General features: G+C 29.2%; 2 protein-coding genes across 4 annotated transcripts; one reads left to right on the top strand and one right to left on the bottom strand.

Annotated features, from left to right (window-relative positions):
• The first annotated feature begins 389 nt into the window (after positions 1-389).
• On the top strand, positions 390-2,541 carry LOC112764405 (HMG1/2-like protein). Of its 2 annotated transcripts, none has more exons than XM_025809974.2 (8): positions 390-736; positions 834-888; positions 1,117-1,236; positions 1,578-1,635; positions 1,740-1,784; positions 1,873-1,953; positions 2,030-2,122; positions 2,219-2,541. In XM_025809974.2, the coding sequence occupies exons 2-8, from the start codon at positions 842-844 to the stop codon at positions 2,234-2,236; spliced, it is 462 nt and encodes a 153-aa protein (XP_025665759.1). In that variant the 5' UTR covers positions 390-736; positions 834-841; the 3' UTR covers positions 2,237-2,541. The 2 variants fall into 2 exon arrangements, with proteins under 2 accessions (XP_025665759.1, XP_025665760.1); XM_025809975.3 differs by having other exon boundaries at positions 476-736; positions 1,117-1,343.
• Positions 2,542-3,075: 534 nt separating this feature from the next.
• LOC112764403 (putative 12-oxophytodienoate reductase-like protein 1) lies at positions 3,076-8,478 on the bottom strand. Of its 2 annotated transcripts, none has more exons than XM_025809973.3 (5): positions 8,360-8,478; positions 8,009-8,149; positions 5,152-5,282; positions 4,127-4,285; positions 3,076-3,785 (listed from the first exon to the last, which is right to left on the bottom strand). In XM_025809973.3, exons 1-5 carry the CDS (start codon positions 8,461-8,463, stop codon positions 3,178-3,180), a joined length of 1,143 nt encoding a protein of 380 aa, XP_025665758.2. In that variant the 5' UTR covers positions 8,464-8,478; the 3' UTR covers positions 3,076-3,177. The 2 variants fall into 2 exon arrangements, with proteins under 2 accessions (XP_025665758.2, XP_072078188.1); XM_072222087.1 differs by having other exon boundaries at positions 3,076-3,791; positions 8,360-8,473.
• Positions 8,479-23,071: the final 14,593 nt, after the last annotated feature.

Here is a 23,071-nt window from a genome sequence, read left to right as displayed (position 1 = left end):
TTCTTATGTTAAATGGTTTTCAAACAAGTTCTAAAAGATGAATTTAATTAAAAAAATTTTCAAAAATTAATTTAAAAAATAAATAATCTTTCAAAGACTAATTTAACCATTTAATCGTATAAGATTTGAAAATTTGTCATTGCATCTTAGAACAATTTAAAATTCTTTTTATTCGGTAAGATTTCTCGGTACCAAAGAATTCATCCATGAATGGACCGCAGCAGAAGCATTATAGAGATTTTTGGTAGCCCAATAGAGATAATCAGGTAAGGTGTTTAACTAACTAGATATGGGCTTTGCAGGTCTGAAGAAGCCTGGCCCAACCAAAGAAAAAATATATTTTTTTAAAGAAGGGAACAATAGTGCAAAGATGATCGGCGGGACACAAACGGCGATGAAGAAAACACACAGAAAACACAAAATGGTTTGGTTTGGCATAAGCTTACGAATAACGCAGCCAACACACAAGTAGCGCACGGATCAATGACATGGCAAATAAATTTAAAATCCCGCCTAAACCCCTGCCCCTCCCTTCGCTCTCTCCTTTTCCCCTTTGGATTTCATTTCGTTCGCAATTGAATTTCAATTTCCCAAAGGGCCTTAATATTTCCTCGCATTTTTTCCGTATGTCATAGTGCAAACTAACGAACACCCCTTATTTCTCTCTCTCTTCCTTTTCCTCTCTCTCGCTATCTCTCCCAAACCCTACCTTCTCAACCCCATTTTCCACCTTCTGGTCCGTATTTCTCTTCAATTTTCGCCAATTTCTCGTGATTTTAGTCGTTTCCTTCGATTTTACGCTCAGAAAACTAACCTGATTGTGTTAATTGCAGCTCCCGTCATGAAAGGTGCAAAGTCCAAAGCCGAATCCAAGAGAGGCGATGCCAAGTAAGTTTCATTAACTTTCGATCCGGTTTCAATTACTCTGTTTTCCTTTTTGATCTGACTCGTCTTTTAGCGAAAACTGGACGAAATAATTAGGGTTCAGGTTTTTCCAGATCTGAGATCTGAAAATTGCGCTGATAGCGATTTGATCTGAATTTTGAAGTGTTGGATATTTAGGTTTAGTTGTTCTGTGTGTATTTGGTGATTTTTGTGTGGTGTTATTGTTGTCAGGCTTGCCGTGAATAAGAAAGGAACTCCGGCCACGAAGGGCGGTAGGAAAACCGGCAAGGGAAAAGCCGCCAAAGACCCTAACAAGCCAAAGAGGCCACCGAGTGCTTTCTTCGTTTTCATGTAATTATATATATTTTATTTAACGCTACGATGCATTTGATTTCCGATGCGCTCTTCCCTTTCCACCGAATATTGTTCACCTCAAAACTTTTTACCCACACACCACGGTAATTAATTAATTCTTTGTTATCCTTCACTTTAGATTTTTTTCAATAATCGTTATTGTTTTAAAACGTTAAACTCTGTTTCTAAAGTATGGTAGACGTAGTTTTTGCTTGCTGAAGCTTCGTATTACTATACTACCAATTACAGAGGACAGATGATAGTTATTCCTTTGTTTTATTGTTTTCTGCTGTATAATTTTTCTACTGCTATTTCTGAAATTTGCGTAATTATTGAAGGGAAGAATTTAGGAAACAGTTCAACAAGGATCATCCTGAAAACAAAGCAGTATCTGCTGTAAGGATATTTAATATGGTTAATCGAAATTGGTTTTAGTTGCATCATGCTTTCGTGGGTGTTTGTTGGAGTATCACTTAAAATTGCCTTGGTGTGTTTTTCAGGTGGGCAAGGCTGCTGGAGCTAAATGGAAACAAATGTCTGATGCTGTAAGTGGCTCCGTATAGGCTGTTTGGTTGCGTAAATTAAGATTCTGTTGTTATTTCTTATCAATGAAAGGATGTTTGGTTTGTAAAGGAAAAAGCACCTTATGTGGCAAAGTCAGAGAAACGAAAGCAGGACTATGAGAAGAACATGAGAGCCTACAACAAAAAACAGGTGGGGTTGCAAATCTATTGGTATCCTATCTAACATGTACCACGATAGTTTCTCATCATTTTGTCATTGTTGTCAGGCTGAAGGTCCTACTGGTGGAGATGAAGAGGAATCAGACAAGTCAATATCCGAGGTCAATGATGAAGATGATGATGAGGATGGAAGCGGCGAGGTTTGTTTAAGAATTTGACTATTGTTGTATCAGCATTTCATATTTCCATATATCTATATATTCTTAGTTGCTTATTGGTGCTTTTTATCTGTGCAGGAAGACGATGATGAGTAGGAGCTGGACTGAGAGTAGTATCTATCCTAGGTTGTTTTGGTGATTGATCGTCTTCTGTAGATGGGTCTCATCACTTGCTGATAAACATGTTTCGTTCTTCCAGAAAACGTATTCCTGCTCCCTCAGTAAATTTGTTTTGCCTTTTCAGAAAATGAAATAGCTACAAAAGGGAGCCCATCTTTATTTGTACCTTTGGATTCAACTATTTAGTTAAGGGGTGTTTATCTCTTTTAGAGAGATTGTATCTTTTCATGATGAAATCTACTTACGTTTGTATCAATATAATTGGCTTATCCTTTCCGTCATGCTGTATTTTCTTGGTTGTATATATGTGTTGAATTTTTCTCACTAACCTTTTCTTCGTAAGCATTCTACTTCAGCGTTGACTTTCTGAACTGGATATGATCGTTGTAGGTATGATGTCCGACAACAATTTTGTTAATTTCTCTTGTTGAAGCCATGCCTTCGCGTCTTGTTACATAAGGATATTTTAGTGCCTTATCCATGCATGCGAAAAGTTGACTTTGGTTTTACTATTTGATCTATACCTGGTTCAACCTTTCGTCGTTCGTGTTGTCAGTAACTCGATCTTGTCGGTTGACTTGGAATATTTGGTTCTTACCTTCCACCAAGCACACCTACTTATAGATTGAATTATGTTGTTTTCTGGCCAATCGCGGTCTTAGAATAATGATACATAAGTTTCTTAATTGGTTTTAACAAGGGAACAATAGATTCTTATTACTGGGAGTTTCCACGCAAATAACACTTGTAGGATCCGAAGTCGCTACATTTCTTCACTTCCCCCATGAACCTACTTTATTATCCATAGCATAATATTGACAAAACATAAAATTGATACATGCTCTTAGTAACCCAAACTAGCAGATACATTTTTTGCCCAATTCCGAATCCCATCCTTTAACAATTGTAATTAACATCTACTTTCCGTTTGGTTGATGATCTTCAAGAAATGGATAGTCAGTGTATCCAACCACAGGATCATGGGTGTAGAAAGTGCTTCTATTAGCCTTATTCAACTCAGCATCCAATTCAAACCTCTTTGGCAAATCAGGGTTTGCCAAGAAGAGGCGTCCATACGCCACCAAATCAGCACCGCCACTTGCTAAGACCTTGTTCCCATCACTCCTATTGTAGCCACCAGCAACAATGAAGGTTCCGTTGAAAGCCTTTCTAATGGGCAAAAGGGACTCCTTTGCGGTGTCAGACTTTTCAAGCATTGTGACCATCCTGGGCTCAATGACGTGGCAATAAAGTACGTCCAATTGGCCCAGTGACTTGGCCATGTGGATGCCCAATGCTAGTGGGTCAGAGTCCCCACAGTCACAGTAATCTGAAAATGGGGAGAGCCTAAAACCAACCTTGTCAGCTCCGATCTCTTTGGCTACTTCCTCCGCCACTTGCAGTGGGAACCGACAACGATTTTCTAAGGTTCCTCCGTACTCGTCATCTCTGTCGTTGACTTTGTCCTTTAAAAACTGATCAAGCAAGTACCCATTCGCTCCATGTATCTCTACCCCGTCAAAACCTGCACCTTTGTGTCTTTTTGTTAATAACCATGCATGTAGTTGAATAACTGTTTATGTATATTTGATCAAATATATTATGTTAATTTTTAAATATATAAAAATATTTTAAAAATGATTTTAGATTAATATAAAATTTTTAAGATATAAACTCTAATCTTACCTTAATTTTTTAAAAACTTACAGCAATAATTTTTTTTTTCTGATGCGAGAACATTTATTTGAAGTTATTCTAGTATTAATATGGTTACTGTATATATGAAAAAGTTTAAAACATATTTGTATCATTCTTTGGATAAAATAACAAATAAAAATAAAATTGTGAGGACATTAATAAGGTTACCAGCTTCCATGGCATTTCTGGCTGCCACTACGAAGTGATTGACAATGTGAGGGATCTCATCAGTTCTAAGGCGGCGAGGAGGTGGGTACCTGCTGAATCCCTCCTTTTGAATAGCTTTGTCTGTGCATGAAATTGGGGCCTCCCCATTTGGCTGGTAACCTATTATATATTGTTTAAATTTATCAATTGCATGGAGTTTGTGATATCAATTATTAATATATAAGGAATCGGCTTTATATTTCTAATGTTTTTTATTCATTTAATTTTGTTTAATTTTTAATATTTTTGATTTATTTTAAAATTATTTTTAAATATTTTCAATTTTATTCTCAATATTCCAAATAGAGTTAATATTTAAAGATAATTTTGATACAAACTAAAAATGTTAGAAACAAAATTAAATACAATCAAACGTTGGAAATATTTTTTAAAAAAATCACAAACGTTAAAAATATAAAACATTTTAAAAATAATAGTCAAAATAATCAAAATAATTTTTAAAAAACTAACTATGCTTCAATTTAGTTCCTCTACTTAAAGATTAAATATTTTAAATTAATTTCTAAAAAATATACTTGCATAATTAATTTTTGTGGTACGCTAGAATATAATTAACAAAATGCCTAATTTGAATGATTAAATTGATAAACACATAACTTTTTAATATTATTTTGACTATTAACTCAATTTAATAACATAATACTTGATTAAAATTGATAGGGAGAATATAAAACCAATTAAGCATTATTTTTTTAGAGCAAAGTGATAAATAAATCCTCACAATTTATATTTTGAACAAATTAATTTTTAAAAGAAAAGTACTAATAAAATTTTTCACGATCACATATATAAGTACATTATCTCTAAATTAATTCCTATGATTAACGTAAAAAATCTTAATTTAAACTAATTTATTTATATTTATTATCATAGATGATTTTATTGGTATTTTTTTAAAATTAATCTTTTTAAAATATAAATTTTTTAAGATTTATTTGTCACTTTAATCATATTTTTTTTATTACCATAATTGGAGACTCTTCCAGCATGCCATAGTTGGCAAAAGAATATTCCTCCTTTCTCATGAACGGCTTTCACTATTGGTTTCCATGCTTCCACCTGCTCTCTTGTCCAAATGCCGGGAGTATTTGGGTACCTTTTATATATATAAATAAGATCATGAGATTTATGTAGACATTATCTATTTAAATTTTAACTGTGACCTTTTATTGACAGCTAATTAAAATTAAATTAATCACTAGTTAATAAATAAAAGGAGAATCTAGCCAATCCATGTAGCAAACCAAGATGGGGTCTATATATGTTAAATAGGACTTGGATAGTACTATTGTTATTTGTTAATAAAAGAAAAAGAAAAGAATATATAAGATGCAAATAAATTTCTTATTTTAGTCTGTGTTACAAATTGCATAACACAAATTCTTCAAACTACAAAAAAAATCTTTGGTCTTAACCATAACAGTGAGATTTTTCTTTGGTGACAACTCAGGCCGAAAACCAATGTCAAAATATAAAAATACTAATGAAAATTAGAATAACGTTAGAGAGACAAGAGTATAAAGTTGTTTTATTTAACTTAATATTCATAAATTTATATATCATAACATCTATAACTACATGTTTATTATATTTAGTGACGCCAACTCTCAAACACAACTACTCATTGTTCACTAAGCAAACAAACTACCGTCTCTTGCTCTTCCTTTGAAGCCGAGTACAGAGCAATGAGCCAAGCAATTCGAGAAGGCCAGTGATTACTTTATCTTCTCCATGAGTTCCGCATTGGGCATAATGCACCATTACTCTGCGATACTCAGTTCGCCCTTCATATATATGGCTACCAATCTGGTGTTTCACGAAAAGAGGGAGGAACCACCTAATTTTTGACGTCGTTTTGTTTGACCGATCAAAAATTTCTTCTGGTATCTTGTGTGTATTAAGCGCTTTATACAAGTAGGGTTTCACTCTTTAATCGATTAAAATTATGAATTAATTAATATATGTGATTGGATTGTTATTGTTGATGTCTGTTGTTCAAATATATGAGTGTTGGCTGTTAAAATTTTAATTGAATTGCTGTTGAAATTGTTGTTATGATTTCGCCATGTTGAGGAATTAAAAATTGAGATGTTGTTGAATAATTGGCTAAAATATGAGTTATATTACAGTATGTTACTGAGTTATGTAGGATGAATATTTTAAACCGAGGTTTCGAATAAAAAAGAGCTGAGACTTGGCTTTTGAGAAAATTTAATGAATAAAATTATATATATTTATTTTAAAATATATGAATTTTATTAAAATTAATTGAGTTTGGTATTTGAAGAAAAATAATTGGTTTGTAATAAAGAGTTTAAATTGAAAGACAGTTTTAGAAAAAATATAACTCTAATTGAAAGAAAAATGTTTTATTTTAAAAACGGAAGAATCGTGTCTAATTTAATTATTTTAATGAAATTTAGGGTATTTGAAAATTAGTACAATATTTTGAATAAATTATAAAGTAATCAGTGAATATTGAATCTCTTTTTATAGAAGTTCAGAATAATTTTTAAAGTACATCAACTTAATTAGAGTAACTTGCATAAGATGCTGTTTGAATAAATTTAAGTATATTTATGCACTTTTGGTTATGCATTTTTTACAAAAATATTTATAAATTTTAAACATAACTCTGAAATATTTAGAAAAGTGATTCTAAAATTAAATTTTATGACCTTTTAGTCGATTATTTTATAGAGATTGTGCTATGATGCATAAACATTGACACGGACACGAGACACGACACGACACGGGACACGTCGACACGCGAATTTTAAAATCTTACATGACACGGGACACGCATACATATAAAATATAAAGTATTTTTTAGATAAATCGTAATGATATTTTAATATTTTATTGATATTAAAATATAAATTAAAATTTTTAATTATTTTTAATGTCTTATTTTAATTATATTAAGTATTTAAAATATTTTTATTTTAATAAATAATAATATATACTATATCTAAATTTATTTTAAAAATATATGTTAAGAATAAGACAGGACACGCTGATACGTGATGATATTTAGGTGTGTCTAGATATGCCTGGAGATAAATTTTTTATTTTTTATCAAGACACAGTTGGACACAGTAGATACGCGTATCAGACGAATGTCGATGAGTGTCGTGTCTGAAATGTGTCCTACACGCAGACACGACAACTCAACGAAAACGAAGTGTCCTACTTTATACAGATTGTGAAATCTTGAATAAGGAATTATTATATTTTGAAAAGTATTTAATTATGTGACGAGATAATTGTGTTTAGAAGTGCTACACGCCTACACCAATAATTTTTCTTGTCAACGATTTATCTAGTAATTTGCTGAAGAGCGATACGAACGTTATAATCCAAAAAATAATTTTTTTTAGCACCTGTTAGCTTCACCCGTAAGTACGTAAATATATATATAAATAATTATAATAATTATTAAACAATATTTCAATCAATGAATTAAAAAATATGTTATTTTAATTTCGTAAAGAAATAGATTTTATAGATAAAAAAGGAGAGTATTATTTTCTCCAAACACTAATGTAGTGAGTAATTTTTCAGGAAAAGAAAAATAGATGATTGCAGTTAAGTGAAATTTATGTACAATGGGTTAACGTTGGAACATTGAAACAGACGACATACCAAAAAGAAAAAAAAAAAAGAAAAAATCATTTTGGTACCATTTTATTCATAAACGAGACCTGAATAACAAAAGATTTAAAATATCTAAACAAAAAGAATATCAACAAACTTTTTATATCAACAAAAAATGAGGTATATATAAAGAATTTGTAACAAGTAAGAGAAATGAAAGATTACCCTTGCGCAGTTTCTGATATTCCCGAAGCTTCTCCAATCAAAAAGCCATCTTTCGTCGTTCTTTGAGAATAATAAAGAGCAGCATGCGGCTGAGCCACAAAGTTGTAGGACCTTGTTCTTGTTAATGGTGCTAAAACTACCCTACATACATATATAAATATTAAATAATCACAGAATAAAGATTAATAACTGCATCTGGGCAGGGGAACTATGAAAATAATTGCTCTCCATAAATTTGAAATTGCCTTTGCTTTGGAGTGTTCACAAAAGAAACAGTAAACAGATCAGAACATAATAACATGATTATCAATCATTCAACGTGGTAATTAATATAACTTAATTAGTTTATACCTGTGAGAGAGATTGAATCTTCCCATGTTGTATGGAGTGAGGAGTGGCATCCCTTGTGTGATTCTCTGCTTCACAGTCTCATTCTCTTCTTCTAATGATACCATAATGTTGAAGTTGGACTCCATGATGAATATGGACTCGGTTCAAATATATATATAGGATCACCTCGTTAAGAATGTCGTTTTCCAACAAAAGATTATTAATTAATTACTGGGACTGTGTTTGCCTAGAGACAAAAGTTGAAATAAATGTAGGAAATGAATTCTCTTCATGGAATAAAATGTGATCTTTTATTTTTAATTCTTTAAGTGAGACTAAAATTAAATAAAAGAGAAAAAACAATAAAAGGTTAGATACTTGACAATATCCAGTTTTTTTTTTTCACCGAAAAAAATCCACTCCCATAAATATATAGAGTAATATATCTAAAATACTATACAAATATTAAAAATTAATTATCAAATCAGTTCGTATATATAATATTTATTTTATTTTTAATGTATATTTTATATTTAAACATATATTTTAGAATTTAGATCAATTAATACAATTCGAAGTAATATTTAATGAATGTAATGCATTATAAATAATTATGACAAAGGATAATTACACGGTAAGATTAGATTAAAAAACAATTTAGTAAGAATAATAATCAAATTATAAAAAAAAAATGATTACGTACTTGTTTAGACGCTATTAAATTGATAAAAAAAGATGTTTTTTTTATTAAATTTAGTAAATTTTTAGTAAAAAAAAAATATCTTTTTTGAGAAGCTATAATTTACATCTTTTTTTTAAATAAAAAAGATATTTTTCACCTAATAAATAAAAAAAAAGTATTTTTATATGGTTATTATACCCAAACATAATTGATAAATAAAAAGATCTTTTTGCATACATAAAATTACTTTTAATTTTCTATAAGATCTTTTGAAAAAAAACTTGAAAAAAACACTTTTTTTTAGAAGCTCACACAAATCCTACATCAATAAAATTATAAAAAAAATTATAATTTGTACCTTAAAATGTTCAATGACTTCGATAAAAAACAAAAGATGTATTCTTATTCTATAAAATAGTCAAAAAAAAATAATAAATTAAAAAATTAAATAAAATACTCTGACTTTAAAATTTAGACTCATAAATGATAAAATAACACTATATATAACTTTTAGTAGGACAAAATTAATTATGAAAATATTCAATTATATATGTGTTATTAATACATGTTTTTTTATAAATAAATAAATTTAATATTTTATTTATTAATATATATAATTTGGGATTATTTATATTTTAAATCGTATATATCTTTTGTTCATTGTGGAAAGGAGATAAGTCATATTTTCTTAAATTGATATCTCGGGTACAAATAAAATATATTTAAAATTTTGAGTAACCAAATTCATTTATAGTATAAACGAGATATGTGTATATTATATTGTAAACGAGATATTAATATTTATAAATATAAAAATATAATTTTCTCAAAATAATAAAAAGATATTAATAACCTATTTTTATATTCTACTTTTTTATGTTTTAGATATAATTAAAAGGTAAAAAAAATGATATAATTTATTATGAGTTGGATTAAATTATAGATCGAATCAGATCGATTTAAATTAAAAAAAAAAAAGGAAGAAATAAAAGAAAAGAGCTATTACTTAATGAGGTTCCATGAGAAGGTGCGCGAAAATTGTGCCACTCTTTAAATCATTAGTGCGAGTTACAAATCAACATTTGAAATTAGTGAAGAGAGATAAGATACTTGCCGGATATGGACGATTTAAATTTTTGGTAATGTTAGATAGATAAAAAAAATAGTCAGAACTTATTTTATTTAGTATTAATTAATTGTTATAATAATTAATAAACTTTATTTAGTATTAATTAACTGTCATAACAATTAATGAATGGTAAATAAGACAAGTTATGACTATTTTCTACTAATTTTTTTTTATTACCAAACATTTTCCTTAAAATTAAAAGAGATAGAAACTGTTTGTGAGTGTGTGCACAATAACAGAAGAGATAGTTATTGATGATTATTTTAAATTATTTTTTAATTTAAATTATATTACATCTAAATTTTATAGGTAATTCGATCTAATTCGATTCAAAAGATTCAAAAGGTAATAAATTATATCAATTTTTATTTTATAAATCAATACAAATCATACTGTAAACATTTTTTTTTAATTTGGAGGAAATTAAATTTTTTATATTTACGAATATTTATATCTTATTTAAAGTGTAATATACACATATCTTATTTATAATTATAAAAATATTTACGATTAATTTATAATTATGAAAAATGTTTATAATTACATAATATAAACAATTTAATTGTAGCGTGAATCATGCTTTATACATTTAATAATTTAAATATTTAATAAAAAAGAGTACTAGAAGGTCAATAAATTTTGTGATTTGTAACTATTAATTAATCATTATTGGTAATATTAATGGTATGAGATTTTATTTAAAGGTGTGAGATTATTCATTTTGTTTTTACTGGTTAAATGTTGGCCAAATTTTAATAAAACTATTGATCCTAGACTTTTTCTTTATTAAATTTATATGAATCACGTTTTAGTTGAAATAGATAATTAATATTCCTGTAAATCAGGTTTTGGACATTTTAATATTGATAGAAATAATCAAATAATAGATATCTAATAAAATTGACGTGAATAATATTTTAAAAAAGTATTTTCGTGTCCAATCTTATTGTTATTTTTTCTACTATGAATGCATAATTATTTTAATTAATTACATAAAATTAATGTTAAAAAACATTAATACGGAACAAAACTATCATATATTATTACTAATATTATAAACCAATCATGCATTATTAGAATTTTTTGTTTTTAAAATAAATAATCAAATTAATATATCATTTAATTAATAAACTAATACATTTACTCTTAATTAGAGTTTATGTATTTAATTATAATATTTTTAAAAATAAAAAATAAACTATTAATTAATGATATAGTAATTTGATTCTTTAATTTGAGCAAATAGTTATGTACAATTGTAATATAATTTGTATAATTTACTATTAGTATAATTAGTAAAAATTAAAATATTATTTTCTCTTAATAATGTATAAATATTGTCTTTCTCATAACCATATGTTAGTATGCACATTCCTTCTGTAAGTATAGTGTTTTTAAGATTAAAAAAAAATTATTAATTAATATAATAAAAAGTATTAAAATAAAATTATACCAAAGACATCAAGAAACAAAATCTCAAAATAACTACCTAAAACAAACTTGTCACGAGATTTTCAACAATAAATAAGTTTAAAATATTATTCTATTCTCAAAATTCAATTTAAAAATTATGTGTGCCTAATAGATCAGACTAATATATTTATCTCTTAATTAGAATCTATTCATTTAATTATATTGTTTTAAAATTAGAAAATAAATTATTTATTAATGATATAGTATTTTGATTATCTAATTTTAGAATAAATAACTACGTACAATTATAGTATAATTGGTATAATTTACACTTAGTATAATTAGTAATGAATTAAAGTATTATTTTTCTCCTAATAACATAATTATATAAGCTGTTATTATTAATTGATTTAAAATATTAATGCATATAATTTAACTTTAATAATATATAAATATTATTTTTCTCATAATCATATATTAATATACGCATTTCTTTCATAAGTACAATACTTTTAAGATTAACAAAAAATTATTAATTAATGATATAATAAAGAGCATCCAAATAAAATAAAAGTAAAATAATACCTAATACATCAAGAAATAAAATCTTAAAGTAACTATCTAAAACAAACTAATTATGAAATTTTCACCTGTGAAAATATTTGAAAGTTTTTAATTATGTTTAGTGGACTAATATATTTTTTAAAATTCAATTTAAAAGTTATGTTTAATGAATTAATATATTTACCCCTTAATTTGAGTACATGTATTTCATTATAACATTTTTAAAATTATAAAATAAAATATTAATTAATGATATAATAATTTAATTCTCTAATTTAAAAACAAATAATTATATAAATTATAGTATAATTTATACAATTTATATTTAGTATAATTAATATTAAATTAAAATATTATCTTTCTCTAAATAACATAATTATATATTTTTTTCTATCATTAATTAATTTAAAATATTAATATACATATTTTAATTTAATAATATATAAATATTATCTTTCTCATAACAATATATTAATATCCACATTCATTAAATAATATTGGTTATTGATATTATATATTATATTAATATACGTAAAATATTATGTAGAATACGTATTTAAAGCATTTTTTTCTTATACACGTTTAGTATTATTGGCAAAAAATATTATTATTATTTTAAATAATTTAATTTTTAATTATTGATAGATTGAAAGTATATTAAAATTATATGAGATACTATCATATTAGCAATATTTTTTTCTCAAATATTTGGATATATCATTGATAAAATGAACTCATAAATAGTAAAAAAAAAATGAAAATAAAAAATAAATATTATATATCTAAATTAGATAGACTTAACTAGAGTTAGATTAACTTTCAAATATCTTTGAAACTAAATTAATCAAATCATAATATTAGAATTAAACTATTTAAATAATATCCAAGTTATTCAATTTTAGACCTTAAATAAATATATATTAGAACTATTTTCGTAATGAAAATTAATAGAAATAGTTTGACCAGGTTAAATATATAGAATTCAGCAAATTCAAACTATCTTTTTATTTTTACTTTTATTTTTTTTTACCAAAGATAAAAGACTCGAACCCGTAACTTCTTAATTGAATATGGGGAGACTATGTCATTTGAGCTATTACTCATTGGCATCTTTTTGTTAAATAAGCCTCATTATTTATTATTCATGTAATGTGACAAGGCAAGAATAATCACATTTAGTTTAATGATAAATTCAGCTCCCCTTATAAAAAATAACTTCATCCACATTTTATTAAATTGGTCATAGTATTTAAGGAGATTCAATTATCCTTCAAAAATGAAATTTACTTCTTCTATTGTGTTAAATTTTTACATCTATATAGTTAGCATCCAAATCAACGAAAATAACTCATGATGGAACATGATAGATGTGATATATTATAAATGATTGCGATAAAAGATAATTCTGCTATAAATACAAAAAAAAAATTGAATAAAAACATTTATTATATAATTAAAAGAATTAAAATAAGGTTGAATTCATAAAAGAATGACAAAATTTTAATTTATACCTTAAAAAAGATCAATTTAGATAAAAAAAATGAAGAATATATTACTATCGTACGAAAAAATTAAGGAAGAAAAAAAAAACAAAAAACCTTGTCTAGAACTTATATGAACGGTAAATAAATCATACTATATATAATAGAAATATAAAAAAATTATTATAATTATTAAAAAAATATAATATAAAATATTACGATTATTGACACTATAATTAATTATTAAATATTAAATAATATAATTATTTAAAATTATACTTTTCATAAATAATAAGAATCAGAAGAGAGAGAGAAATATACTATTAATATGCGCTACATCAATATATTTAGTAACAGAACATAATATGTTGTAGAATCGTATAATGATATTGAAAAAGAAGTTTTAAAAATCCCCAAAAGAAAAGGAAGGAAAAAAGAAATTGCATGTGTCTATTATTATTATTATTATTATTATTATTATTATTAGGGTAAAGTATATTTTTTGTCTCCAAAATTTGGTAAAAATTTTAAAAATATACCTAAATTTTATTTTGCTTTAATTTTGTCCCAAAAGTTTTCGATTTGCATCAAATATACTATCGGAGGCTAAATTTTCAAAAAATTTAAGACTAATATAACAATAATGCATGAAAATTATGCTTGATTTACTTGTGTTGAAGGGTTATTCTTATGAAATTGTTGTTGAATCGATCTTAAATTTTTTTAAAAATTAGCCGTCAATAGTATATTTGATGTAAATCGAAAACTTCTGGGATAAAATTGAAACAAAATAAAACTTAGGAATATTTTTAAAATTTTTGTCAAAATTTAAGGATAAAAAATATACTTTACCCTTATTATTATTATTATCGATTTTAATGAATGTATATATTGTTGGCCATTAGTATTGCTGCTATTATTTTATGAAAGAGTGGAAGAAAATACTTCGTTGTTATATACTAAAGTAAAATTAGTTAATGCAGTAAATATTTATAAAATTCGAGAATAAAAAAAAAAAAACACCGAAAGATTCATACTCCATTATGACATCTAAATTGAAATTAAGCACATACTAATGAAAGACCCTAAAAGCTAACATTGTTAGTAATCTATGAGAAAGGTTTATCAATAATGTAAGCCTATTAGATATAATTTGATGGTTAGTGGAGCATTTAGGATTACTTGTCAGACATTAAAATATAGAAAGGAGTGGAGTTGGAGTTGGTGGCCTCTAACTTGGTATAAACTTGATTTCAAAATGTAATCATTGCCAATATTAAATATTAAGAGAGCATAAGACTAACACAATTTATTATTTTGATTAACAATTAAATAACAAATTTATTAAAACCAAAAGAAAATCTAATGCATCAGCAGAATACTAATATAAATACAATAATGCTGGTTAAAAGTACTGGTGAATATAAATAAAAATTGCTATCTCCAAACTATTTTATTAAATAATTCTATTTGTACTTATTCTTTTATGCCTACGTTAATTGTGAACTCCACAATTTGTCTAAATTTTTCTTCCACCACTAGTAGATGCATAGAGCAAGATTTATTTACATGTAAGACAAAGCCTTTTGTCAAAACCAGTTAAGTAGTTAATTAACACATACAGTAGTGGCTTTTGTTGCTGTATTTATTTCATGTCATGTCTTAAACTCTTAATTATTAAATGTATTTTGGTTGTGTCAACATTCGATTGGTTTGTCTTGTTAGGTAGTGAAGCTAAGGCACACCCATTTGGCTGTGGTTATAATTTTTGGTCGTGTTTATTATAGTCCTCATCTAGAATATAAACTTATTTCTTCCTTATGAAACCCCTCCTTAAATCAATTCAACAGTTTGGGCTTGTTTGGGTGAACTTTTGAGAAAATATATTTTTTTGAGTTATCTTTTTTTAAAAGATCTTATAGAGAAGTATAAGTAATTTTATATTTGGATATCTCATATAAAAAGATCTTTTTATCTATCAATTATATTTGGGTATAATAATATAAAAGTACTTTTTTGTTCATTTATTACACGAAAAATATCTTTTTTTTAAGAAAAAAGATCTTTTAAAAAAAGATATAAATTACAGCTTTTTAAAAAAGATCTTTTTTATTTTACTAGTACTTTTACTTTTACTACTAGAAATTTGCCAAACACGTTAAAAAATAAAAAAATATTTTTTTATTGAAAAAAGATATTTTTTAATAAAATAATGACGGCCAAACATACATTTGTTCAAGTCGCTGGGTTTTAATGGTTTCGGTCTCACTGTACATTCAATTTTTTTTAATCAAATCAATTGAATGGACTTAAACTTAATAAAAATTATTTACATAATATACATATAAATTATGTATTTTTTTATTTTTTTACGTATTTTTTCTATCACTATTTTTTTTAGGGGTGTCCATGGATCGGATCCGATCCGCATATCCGCGGTGTTTATCCGAATCCGATCCGAAAATTGCGGATATGGATCCGATCCGCAAGGCTTTCGGATCGAATCGGATCAGATCCATACACTAATCGGATCGGATTGCGGATTTTGTGTTGGTATCCGCATATCCGATCCGCATATCCGCGTATCCGCAAAAATAAATAAATAAATAAGTAAAATATTCTTTTTATGTTTTATTTTAACTAATAATTATCATATATGTTAAATTATTTTAATTTATTATTCAAGAAAAGTATGTTTAATATTATTTTAAGAGTAAACATATTTAAAAGAATAGAAAAAATAAATTTTATTAATATTTTTTTAATAAAAATAAGCTTTTAAAAATATTTTTGTGTTTTGCGGATATATCCGATATCCGATCCGATCCGCAAATGTGCGGATCGGATCCAACCTTAAAAACTGCGGATATTGGATCCGATCCGATCCGATGTTTTTAGTGCGGATCAGATCGAAATTTTGGCCATATCCGATCCGATCCGATCCGCGGACACCCCTAATTTTTTTTATTGTTGTTACTGCGGTTGTTTTTTTTTTTCTCCTTTTTTAATAGTTATTGAAATATTTTTTATTTTTTATTTTTTATTTTTATTTTTATTTTTGTTAAGAAGGTGAAATTAAAAAAATTATAAAAAGATAAAATAAAAAAAAAGACGGTCAATTTTCTAAAATAAAATAAAAAATTATTATTTTTAAATTTTTTATCTTTAATTATTGAAATCTATTTTTTTTTGGAAGCTAAAGCAAGTTCGTCCACTATATTGACGAATTTGGTTAGTCTGTTGAAGTTTGCCCACTACATCGACGAACTTTATGAAAAATAAATAGTTCGTCCACTAGCGCGGCGGACTTCATGTTGCCTATAAAAACCAAGTAGTCTCCCTCATTTTCTCACGCGCGGCTAACATAATTCACTCCCTCCCTCTAGTTTTCACTTTTACTCTCTTCTCTCAATTTGTCGAAGTAATGTGCGAATTCTCGACATGACTTCGAATAAGCTGTGCTCACCAAGACCTTCTTCAAATCCTTATTTTTAAAAATGCGTCATGAAGTTAGCCGCAATATATCTTGTACAAAATGCTTGATAAGCATGTGGAGGTTTTCACCCGATACCGTCAGTGTTTAACGCAACATCAATAGACTTGTGCTTATTTGAAATGACCAAAAGGCCTGGTTGAGACATCACTTGTTGCTTGAGGTTAGACAGAAAGAATGACTAGACCTCCTTTATCTCTTCCTCGACCACATCAAATGCAACAGGCAATATATTTGAATTACCATATTAGGCAATAGCCACCAGTAGAATATCTCCGTATTTGCCGTACAAATGGGTGCCATCAATCGAGATAAGTGGGTTACAATGCTTGAAAGCTTCTACACAAGAAAGGAACGTCCAAAACACCCCCATGAAACATGGCATTATCGTTATCACCACCTCAACGTTGTGTTACAAGTTGCACCCAAGTACCTAAATCAGAAACTTCGTTAGGAAATGTTTAAAATACAATGAACCATAAGTAACTAACTAAATGCAATATATTCAATTTTACCGAGTTGCGAATAACCACCTAGGAAGATCGTTATACGATGCTTCTGAATCTTTATATATCTTTTTAATGATTCTCTACTTTACAAGCTAAACTTTTCTATAAGAAGCCTTGTAACCAAAGTGGTTCTCAACAGCTCCTTGAGGAACTTTTATACTGATTGTAGGACCCGTCTTCACCATAGTGAAGATGTGTTCAACTACCACCTTCAAATCCAACCTTTCATGGTCCTGACCTAATGTTGTTTGCATGTGATGGTAATTAGTGGCTAAGAGAATGGGGGAAGGTTGAATCTTAGCCCCTTTTTGCTGAATATTAATTACTGCCTTTTAAAAGAAGTTCAGGAGATATTTCTCCTTTTTGTCTCGTCACAAGTCAAGAGACATTTTCTTTTTGTCTCGTAACTGGTTAGGAGATATTTTTCAATTTTGTCTCCAGTGCAACAGAAACAGAATAGGAGTAGAAGAGAAAGAGAGAATCACACCCATAAGTATCCTGGTTCAGCTGCTAAGTGCAATGCAGCCTACATCCAGTCTCCATCATAACAGTGACGGAATTTCACTATAATCATCATATTACATACACCAATTCTTCCCTAGAAACTAACCATTCCTATTTGGGACAAGTCCAGATTCTATCCCCAAAAACTGAACTTGACTTGGACACCTACCAAGCTTTCAACCACAACGTGCTAACCCAACTTGCAAGGGAATCCCTACAGGATCATGAAACACAATATATAGATGTACAAAGAAACTCTGAGACATCTATGGCTTTTTCTTTAGTTTTGCTCACTGCCTTTTTCCTCTCACTGGCTTTTTCTTACAAACCTCACTCTGTTTTTCTTTTTCACCATAAGACACAGACAGACAAAACTAAAGAAGAGAAAACAAAATAAAACCCATAAGGAGAAGAACTCTATTAGCTTAGGGTAGCTATGAGAACTCTGTGCTTTCTCTGCTTGTCTCAACCCTTAGCCGTTCTCCCTTATTATAGAAGGAGAAGCTTCCAAGGATGAAACCAGTTCAACCTAGCCACTAACATCTTCTCCAACACAGAGACAACAGCGGTTCGGATAGAGAGAAGAGAGAGAGAACACCGAAACAAAACCAACATGCATGTACCTCTCTCAACCCTTCTCAACAAGATCCTTCACTCTGAGCCCTTGATCTTGACTTTGACTTTAAGAAAGAATTCTGAACCTTGATGAACCTCTGATCCTTGACAGCTCCTTTCTTTCCATATTTGCTTCTTCCGCTTCGTAGCTCCAATAGCTACCTTCTCTCTTGGATGAACAAAAATGAAAATGAGCTTTACCCACTGAGATCTTCTTCTCTGACCGAGACGGATCTTTCCTATTCTTGGCATGCAAGATCTTGAAGCTTCTCTTGAAATCTTACCTTCAATGGCAAAGATCTTAGCCACACCATGCTTCAGATCTTCCTTTTGCAAAGGCCATCATCAACCTAGCCTTTTTCTTCTTCATAGCTTTACTGTTTTCTTTGATAACTTGTTCACTATTCTTTCCTGAGTGAAGTGACAACCGAAACAAAGAGAGAGAAGAGAGAGAAGAAACAAAGCATTCAATGTAAAATTAAATGATATTGAATTGTAGACTTCGGTTACCTGTGTGAGTATTTAATCAAATTGAATTTTGTGTTCCAGTAACCAATGTATGCATTCAATTTAATTAAAATTTGAATTTCACCATCAAAAGGGAGTGGGTAACGGAACCACTTCTCTTTCCATTCCTTCTTTCTTCAATTTCGGACCAAAGGCTTTGTTGGTCTAACAAAAAGATTGTTTTGGGCTGTGCATATATTTCCTGGTCCAAATAGCTTTGATATCATTTTAAATAATTCAGCCACTTAGTATGAAACATTTTTGCACAAGAGCTGATTATTCTCATCACATTGGGCTTATGTGACTTTGGCCCAATAATCAAAATCTGCACATTAACAAAATCATCATACAAACAATTGGAAGCAAATATTGAAATAACAATTAATTAATATTTTTAATAATGTTTTGATCATCATAATAATTCAAGTTTTTCAAACTCAACAATCTCCCCCTTGATGACAAACATTATTAAAAATGAATTGGAAAGGGTTAGGATTAGAAAACTCCCTTGAAGATTTGGTCGAATCCTCTCCCTTTCAAATGATCACATTGCTCCCCCTTAATGTGTGCTTAATTAACCATCAATTTATGGAAGAAATACTTGTAATCATGCTCAAATAGTTCCAAAAAAATTTTAAATTTTCAGAACATGGAACTTTAAGAGATCGAGCCACATTAACAACAAAACTTGTACTTAGCAAAAATATTTTTATCAAACAATGATCATAGCTCAAGTTCTTAACACCCTACTCAAAGTAACATATTCAAGGCATCAAAAAAATATTTCCTGCCAATAAAGCAACAACAAATCATAGCAAATAATGAAACACATTGTTCAGTCACAAAAATAGAGTATTAAAACATAGCTTGAAACAATAATCAAATAGAGCAAAAAAAATCTGATTAGATCAGAAACAGAGGGCTCATAAACAGAGCATAAAAATTAGAGCAACTGGCAGTCCTAATTCTATTTTCAATTCAGTCATTTTTTAATCTTTTCCTCCCCCTTTTGGTATCAAGGAGGGAACCTGCAAAATAGATAAAACAACAATGCAAATCATAATATAAAAATTGAAACATAAACAAAGTGATAGAGTGTTTAAATACAGTCCTCCCAATAGTTCAAAAGAAACTGAGTTCAACAATAAAAAAATAAAATATTGTCCAAGAGCATAAGCAGCAGTGAGCGAATCATTTAGGCATCAGAAACATTTTCATCAAAGTCAAGATAATCATGTTCTCCTTCAGAATGAGCTTTGTCCTTGCTAGTAGTCTCCAAGCTCTTAATCAGCAGATTTATCCTTTCACGATATTTGGTCCAAGCCTTCTCATTTTCATAGGCTTGCTTTCTGGCCTCTTTATAGGTCCTGACCATCATACTAGACATATTGGAGAACTCATTTAGAACATCCTTAATAGTTTCAGAAACTTAGAAGATTCAGGAGGAAGACTGTCACTTTCACTATCAGAAATCATTGATGCCATTGAACTCTTACCCTTTTTTCCTTTAATAGAATCGGGAACCCCTCCGCCTTTAATGGTGGAAACCCTGTTCTCAACTGGCTCATTACTGATATCCACATTAAAGTACTCAAAGATGCATGTTAGAAACATTCTATATGGCAGATTTGCTTTCTTATCACTGCGAACACAGTCCCACATGTGTCTCACCATAAGACATGCAAATGAAATGGATGCAAAATTGAGAATAGCAAACAAGGCAAGGGTATCACAGACAATAACCCGCTGGTAAGAACCACTTTGAGGCATCAAAATATGATTAATGATACGATGAAGCAAGGCTCGCACAGGTCCGAGAGCCTTGTGGGTCAGAGTTGTGCCATCAAGAGCAGAGAAATTTTCACAAACCCGAGTCAAGGCTACTTGAAGGGAAACACCAACATGGTTATCCCATTTACCAGATATATATGCCCTGGCCCCTTCATCTTAGTACCCCAAAGCAGCACTTACAGTATCACGATTTAAGGTGAGATGAACCTTTTTGACATATGAATGCAATGCACCATCATGAAATATCATGTTAGCATAAAATTCTCGAACCAAGTTCGGATAAACTGGTTTTCGAATTTTGAAAAAAGGAGCCCATTTGAGATCATCAAAATATGCAGTAAAATCAATGCTTTTTTCACAAAGATTTTTCAGATTTACCACATAAGAAGCACAAAGATGACGATTTACCAAAACCTGTGGGTGGAACTCAAAAGCAGCACAAGATATAAAACGTGCAAGATCAAAGTGGGAGTGGATTTTACCAAATTTATTTTTGAAGTCCAATGAGTCTAAGTTTGAGGGTTCTCTGGTGTCATGAAGGATTGGCTTCTTTGTACGTTGAGACCGACTTGAGGGATGAGGGGTGGAACGTCGTGGTGGTGATGGTTGTGGAGATGGAAGTGGTGATACCTCTTCCTCCTCAGGAACTTGCTCCTTTCCCTTAGCATTCCTCTTAGATGAAGCTGCTTCCTGCCTTGAAGACGTCCTTGCATGGATTCCCTTTCGTGCCATAGAATCTGTTGAGTGAGAAGAAGGTGAAGAGGACAAGTGGAAGTGTATGTGTATGTGTGTGGGATTGAGGACCTTTAGAAGATGGAGGATTTTTAATAATGGGGGTTCGGCTGCTTCGGCGAGTGGCAAGCTTCTTTCTCATGATGAAGGAAGTGAAGAGGAGAGGGAGAAGTTGAAGAGAGGCCGAAGAGAATGGAAGGTGAGAAGAGGTTAGACCACAATAAATGTTCAGTGGGGAAATATCATTTAAAGCAATAAGCATTTAATGAAAAATGGTTTTTAATCAAGGAGTTTAAAAATAAAAAAGGTAACTGAAAAGACTTTTCCTTGAAAAATGGGAGAAGATATGGAAAAAAGATTTGATTTGACAAAAACTCCCTTTTGAAAGATATGATGTGAAACCTCCTTTTAAGAAAAAAATAAATTATTTAAAAATAATTTATTAAAAACATGATGCTAAAAAATGGTTGAACGGGCTTGAGTCCAAGGCCTCAGATTTCAGTCTCCCCCTGTTTAATGGCTTGTTCATCATGTGCTGAGATTTGTCTCCTTGCTGCCTACGAGACAAAAACAAACAGAGGCATGAAAATCACATTTTTTCAACAAAACTCAAGTCCATCATTCCCAAACTGTTTCTCAATGAACAAAATCTATCTTCACACAGTGGTTTAGTGAAAATGTCAGCAAGTTGCTCTTCAGATTTTACAAATTGGATATCAATAGTATCCTTTTGCACATGTTTCCTAATAAAGTGATATCGAACCTCAATGTTCTTGGTTCTAGAGTGCAGTACAGGATTTTTTGAAATGTTTATTGCACTCATGTTATCACAAAACAGAGGTATACTATTGATTTTTAATTTGTAATCTTCTAATTGAGTTTTTAACCAAATTAATTGTGAGCAACAAGCTGCGGCAGATATATATTCAGCTTCAGCCGTGGATAGTGCAACAGTGGCTTGTTTCTTGCTTGATGATATGTTCAGTGAGCTTCCAAGGAAGCAACACATTCCGGAAGTGCTTCTCCTATCCACTCGGTCTCCCGCATAATCTGCATCACAAAATCCCACTGCACAAAATTCATTAGATTTAGGATACCATAAGCCAAGATCACATGTGCCCTTAATGTATCTAATGATTCTTTTAACAGCCGAAAGATGGGATTCTTTTGAGTGTGATTGAAACCTTGAACATACACCCACACTTTAAACAATATCTGGCCTAGAGGATGTAAGATACATGAGGGATCCTATCATTCATCTATACTTTGTTTCATCCACATCTTTCCCATTTTCATCCTTGTCAAGTTTAGTG

Source organism: Arachis hypogaea, chromosome 17, assembly GCF_003086295.3.
Source record: "Arachis hypogaea cultivar Tifrunner chromosome 17, arahy.Tifrunner.gnm2.J5K5, whole genome shotgun sequence".
Classification (NCBI taxonomy): Eukaryota; Viridiplantae; Streptophyta; class Magnoliopsida; order Fabales; family Fabaceae; genus Arachis; species Arachis hypogaea.
The sequence above is the reverse complement of the archived record's forward strand: the minus strand, read 5'-3'. Positions and strand labels throughout refer to the sequence as shown.